Below are 5,500 nucleotides of genomic sequence, written 5' to 3'. Positions count from 1 at the left end.
AGTCGGCACTTGGAGTGCTAAGTTAATTTTCGGTAATATACGATCATGACTGCTCCTTGGAGTGGAGGCTGACCTGTGTGCATTTTTTTGCGGTCGGCAGTGGAAACAGTGGAGTACTACTCCCTCCGTCTGAAAAAAATTATCATCAAAATGGATAAAAAGGGGTGTATTTATTCCTTCTGAAGAAGGAGGCGAGCTTTGCCTCTCTTTTTTTTAATGTTCTGGAGGTTTAGGCAATTGGTGCTAATCTGTTTATGCAATCATTGATTGACGACAGACTGAAGCCAAGTTTTAAAGTAGTAGTACTACTACAGTGAAGGCTGACTTGTGTGGCTGTGTTACTTGGGGTGCACTTTCGGACGTGGAGTTCATGTGCAGCAGCCGTCGGGTGAACGCCGCCGTTCCTTTTTCGCGTCTGTCTGTCAGCCAGATCTGACGCGTCTACGGACGACTGGCACAAGCCACAGCCGGTGGTGGAATAATTTTGCGGTTTTCAATTGCACCATCATATTCATAGCCCTTGTGGTGTGCGCTGCTTTCTTGTTGAGTTGGAGAAAAATGGACGGCCGGCCAAGCTCTTTACTTGGCTCCATGGTGAAGTGAAATGGAATGGAATCCATCCAGTCCAGGGGCGGCGACGTGCTCTGCTCACGCTGGCCAAGCAAGCAAAGCAAAAGCAACCCATCCGGCCTGCTCACGCGACGATCTGCGTACCGGCGTATCCGTCCTTTGGGTTTCGGCGCCGCAAAAGTAGGCACATCCACCACTTGGCGAGATCGATCGGCCTGGGCCAGCACCGGCGGCAACCCTCCCTGCCCACGCGCGATGCCACTTGTCTGCGGCTCGACGTGGCCGATGCGATTTGAGCTGAGCGGTGCAGGAGCCGGCGTCGAGGACGTCCCGCCCCGTCGCGTGCGCGTGCGGCGGCCAGTGAAGTGAACGTGCCCGGGCATGTTGGTCGAATATTCCCAGCCATTTCCTATTCCTATGTGCGGAAGTGGAGACGCCCACGGCTGACTCTGAGGCCTCTCGCCGTGAGCTTTCCCGGTGAATTGGAGTGCTCCTGAATCGTAACCAGCGGTGAGATTCGAGGGTAACGAGTTGTTGTTGTAACCAGCTGTGAATTATACCCGGCGGTAAAAGCGAATTGCTGGTGCTGCTGCTGCTGCGTTCAGTGCTACGTACTTCCATCAGAGTATTGGGTTTAGATCGATGTTGAGTGCGGACGCACTCCAAACACTGGCGGCGCAGCACCGTACTGTCTGTACAGTAGTGGACTTGGCCAAGGCCAACCACAGTGCCAAAGTACCAATCGACAATCGTGGAGAGGAGACCCAACTAACTGGCCAACTCCGTTGAGGTGCAGCCGCTGACTTGTACCGCTGATCCGTTTAATCTAGAACCCAACGCACTGCTCCGTTTCATACGGTCCGTCTCGCAACGACCGACCAAGACTTTGTCGACTGCCGCTGTACGTACTACTAGTGAGTTGGTTTCTCACCCGGGATAGAATGCGAGAGATTTCACACACCACGAGATTAATTGACGCGGGTAGTAAGAATAGGCGGAGCTCTAAGCTTGGTCAGGTCAAGCCCGGCACAGGCCTCGCGTTCCCACTCACCGCCTTTTCGCCTGGATTTCCATGTCCCCGCACACGCCCTCCATGTTCTAAACTTGCAATCTCCTCAACTTTTCCTCTCCACAAGTACACAGCCAAAGCCTTCCTTTACCCCCCTCCTCCCACGCCCTATATATACGCACGCCCGCCAAAAACAGAGAACTCATCAACAATTCAGCAAGCTCGACAACAGAGAGTACCAACAGCAACAGAAACCCCCACCATCCCAATTCCCAACGCACACAAGATGGCCATGTCCGTGGGCAAGCAATGGACGCGGGTGCGCACGCTCGGCCGCGGCGCCTCGGGGGCCGAGGTCTTCCTCGCCGCGGACGACGTCTCCGGGGAGCTCTTCGCGGTCAAGTCCGCCGCGGGGGCGACCTGTGCGGCGGCGCTGAGGAGGGAGCAGTGCGTGATGGCCGGCCTGCGATCACAGCGCGTCGTCTCCTGCATCGGCGGCCGCGGCGCCCGCGACGGCTCCTACCACCTCTTCCTCGAGTTCGCCCCCGGCGGCTCGCTGGCGGACCATCTGGAGAGCGGGCTTGACGAGCGTGCCGTCTGCGGCTACGCGGCCGACGTGGCGGCCGGGCTCGCGTACCTCCATGGCGCCGGGATGGTGCACGGGGACGTCAAGGCGAGGAACGTCGTGATCGGCGCCGACGGCCGCGCCAAGCTCGCCGATTTCGGGTGCTCGAGGAAGGCGGGCGCTGACGTGCCAATCATCGGCGGCACGCCGGCGTTCATGGCACCGGAGGTGGCGCGCGGCGAGGAGCAGGGCCCCGCGGCCGACGTCTGGGCGCTCGGCTGCATGGTTGTCGAGATGGCCACTGGACGCGCGCCCTGGAGCGGCATGGACGGCGACGCGCTCGGGGCGCTGCACCGGATCGGCTACACGGAGGCCGTGCCCGAGGTTCCGAAATGGCTGTCCGCCGACGCCAAGCACTTCTTGGCCAGATGCCTTGTCAGGCAAGCCAGCGATCGGTGCACGTCGGCGCAGCTGCTGGAGCACCCGTTCTTGGCTTCCGCCGACGTCGAGGCGAAGCCGGAAGCCGTCGAGAGCAAAAGCAAATGGGTGTCGCCGAAGAGCACGCTGGACGCAGCATTCTGGGAATCGGAGTCTGACACCGACGAGGCGGAGCACGACAGCGCGGCAGAGATGAGGATCAGAGCACTGGCCTGCCCTGCCTCGGCGCTCCCAGACTGGGAGTGCGATGACGGATGGATCGATGTGCTCGCCGCGCCAATCGAAGCACCAGACGCAGTGACCGAGGAGAGGATCGACCTGGACGACGACGCTGTCACAACTGAAGAACCCAGAGCCGCAGTGTCTGGCGTTCTCGGCATTATCGTGGACGTGGAGTGCATCGACGATGGCGGCGCCGTCGTCGGAGCGGGAGCGGGAGATGCATATGATGATGATTCACTCGGGCACAGTAGTAGGCATCGGTCTTTGAATGCTGTAGCTTCTCACCAGTTAGTACCATGTAAATTGTTGCTCTGCAACAGAAAGACAAATGCAACTGATTTCGTTCTTGCACGAGCACTCAGTTTCATACCGATCTCTGTTTCTCCGCTCATGATTTGCTTCCTCTCCCCCGATCGCGACACGTTGGATTAGGCGGAAGAAATTTAGCGTGAATTCAGAAGCTCGCCGGCCATCGGCCACGCCGCACACCGAAGCTTCCACCGCGAAAAGGATCGAGTCGACGCGGAAAGCGCGGTGTCACAGCAGCACACGCACTAGAAACCAGAGATCCTTGAGAAAGTAGTACACTAGCGCGCGGCCAGTCAAAAACTATTTTGTTGGGCTACGTGGGTCCAGCAGAGTCGACGAGCCGACCAGTGAAAGCGAAACCTTTTCAAGTAAGAGTTGCGTCCAGAGATTGCTTCGCCAGGTGGAGATGCATCCAGCAACGACCGCCCTCCTCCGACGGTGTCCCCTCGCCGCTCTAGGAGTGGAAATGGATAGAATTGGTCTTTATCTAAAACTTCAATACAAAATGACCACAATCTAAAAATATTTCATGAAATTACCCTTTTTGCATCACGCCCGGGGCTGGCGCCCTAGCTCGGGGCGCCATTCTTTCTAGTATGGCGCCCTAGCCCCGGACGTCATGTAAAAAATGGCCATTTCATGAAAAAAAATTAAATTGGGGCCATCTTGATTGAAGTTTCAGATAAGGGCCAGTTTTGTCCATTTTCATGCTCTACGACGCACTCGTCGTGCACTTCTGGGTTGCGTGTCAGCTGCGTGCCGGCGCATTCGCACGATGCTCTCCGTTCTTCCAAGCATGTTTCTAGATTGGTAAAAACTGGCACGCTCATCCTAATCTGTTTAATTCCTTTTACTCCAATATTAGGATTTTTATATAATTAAAACCATTAAGCGTCAGGAGAAGGACAGCCAATCAACTATGCCACGTGGTGCAAGTTGATTGGCTGCAGTAAGAAAGTTTTTGAAATAATATTACTTTTAGATGTTGATGAGAATTTTTTTTGAAATGTCTTTTTAGATGAAGGTGAGGACCCTACATATTTTTTAAATGGAGGATTATGCAAAGTAATGCTAGACTACGTGGTAATCTTTTTTCTTTTTTTCCTTTTTACTTTATTTCAGATCTAGGTGAGGATTTTCTTCAGATGTTTTTTTAGACAAATGAGAGAACTCTATGTATCTTTTAAATGAAAACATGCACACAGCTTGCTCTCAAGCGGTGCCATAAGGTGGCGCCTCAACTGCAACCATAAGGGGTGCCCAGATGCACCCAAACCTAGCGCACGAGAGCCATGAGCTGCCTCGTGTCGTGGTGGTACCATGTCCAGCATGCACGTATATCATACAAACTGAACTAAAACTAATTTATATTTTTTATTTGTCGATTTGTGATGGGCTGAGTCATTTCTGTTAGGACTTGACACAGCTCTCGCGTCACCCCCTCACGGGCGGCACGTGAGGCCTCAACCTACCCGTGAGCGACCTCCAGCGACTCGTCTTCCCTCCGTCGCCGTTGGTGGCGCCACAATGGCGACAACAGAGGGCCTCTCCTCTCTCTCCCAGATCTACGGGCGATGCGTAGATCCGTGGGGTGCGTCCCTCACGTGTAGGCCTTGAGGGAGATACAAATTATTATAAAATTCTAGAACCACCGAGTTCACTTCTTTAAAACTTCGATGTCGGAACAACGACAATCGTTATGCAATGAAGCGAGGAGAGGGACACACAACGACTAGTTTGTTATGCTAACATGGGCGTGGGATGGGAGGTGGAGGGGATGGCCGTGCCGCAAAGGAAGAGAGGAACCAATGCAAGGGGGTGAGAGAGGAACATGCCAGAGTGGGGCGCGAGAGAAAACACGAGCTATCATGCGAGAGGGGGCGCGAGAAGCTAATACGTTTCCAACGTATCTATAATTTTTTATTGTTCCATGCTATATTATATATTGTTTTGGACATTATTGGGCTTTATTATACACTTTTATATTATTTTTGGGACTAGCCCATTAACCGGAGGCCGAACCCAGAATTGCTGTTTTTTTGGCCTATTCTAGGGTTTCGCAGAAAAAGAATATCAAACGGAGTCCAAACGGAATGAAACCTTCGGGAACGTGATTTTCGAAATGAACATGATCCAGAGGACTTGGACCCTACGTCAAGACATCAACTAGGAGGCCACGAGGTAGGGGGGCGCGCCCTCCACCCTCGTGCCCCCCCTGTTGCTCCACTGACGTACTCCTTCCTCCTATATATACCTACGTACCCTCAAACTACCAGATACGGAGCCAAAACCCTAATTCCACCGCCGTAACTTTCTGTATCCACGAGATCCCATCTTGGGGCCTGTTCCGGAGCTCCGCCAGAGGGGGCATCGATCACGGAGGGCTT

General features: G+C 54.2%; 1 protein-coding gene across 1 annotated transcript; it reads left to right on the top strand.

The window, feature by feature from the left end:
• Positions 1 to 1,717: 1,717 nt before the first annotated feature.
• LOC125537929 (mitogen-activated protein kinase kinase kinase 17-like) lies at positions 1,718 to 3,251 on the top strand. Its single transcript, XM_048701252.1, has one exon. The coding sequence runs from the start codon at positions 1,866 to 1,868 to the stop codon at positions 3,234 to 3,236; it is 1,371 nt and encodes a 456-aa protein (XP_048557209.1). The 5' UTR covers positions 1,718 to 1,865; the 3' UTR covers positions 3,237 to 3,251.
• The last annotated feature ends 2,249 nt before the right edge of the window (positions 3,252 to 5,500 follow it).

This window comes from Triticum urartu, chromosome 1 (genome assembly GCF_003073215.2).
Source record: "Triticum urartu cultivar G1812 chromosome 1, Tu2.1, whole genome shotgun sequence".
Taxonomy (NCBI): domain Eukaryota; kingdom Viridiplantae; phylum Streptophyta; class Magnoliopsida; order Poales; family Poaceae; genus Triticum; species Triticum urartu.
The sequence above is the reverse complement of the archived record's forward strand: the minus strand, read 5'-3'. Positions and strand labels throughout refer to the sequence as shown.

Coding starts and splice junctions, on each gene's coding strand:
- LOC125537929 (XM_048701252.1), top strand. CDS start 1,866: ATGGCCATGTCCGTGGGCAAGCAATGGACGCGGGTGCGCACGCTCGGC.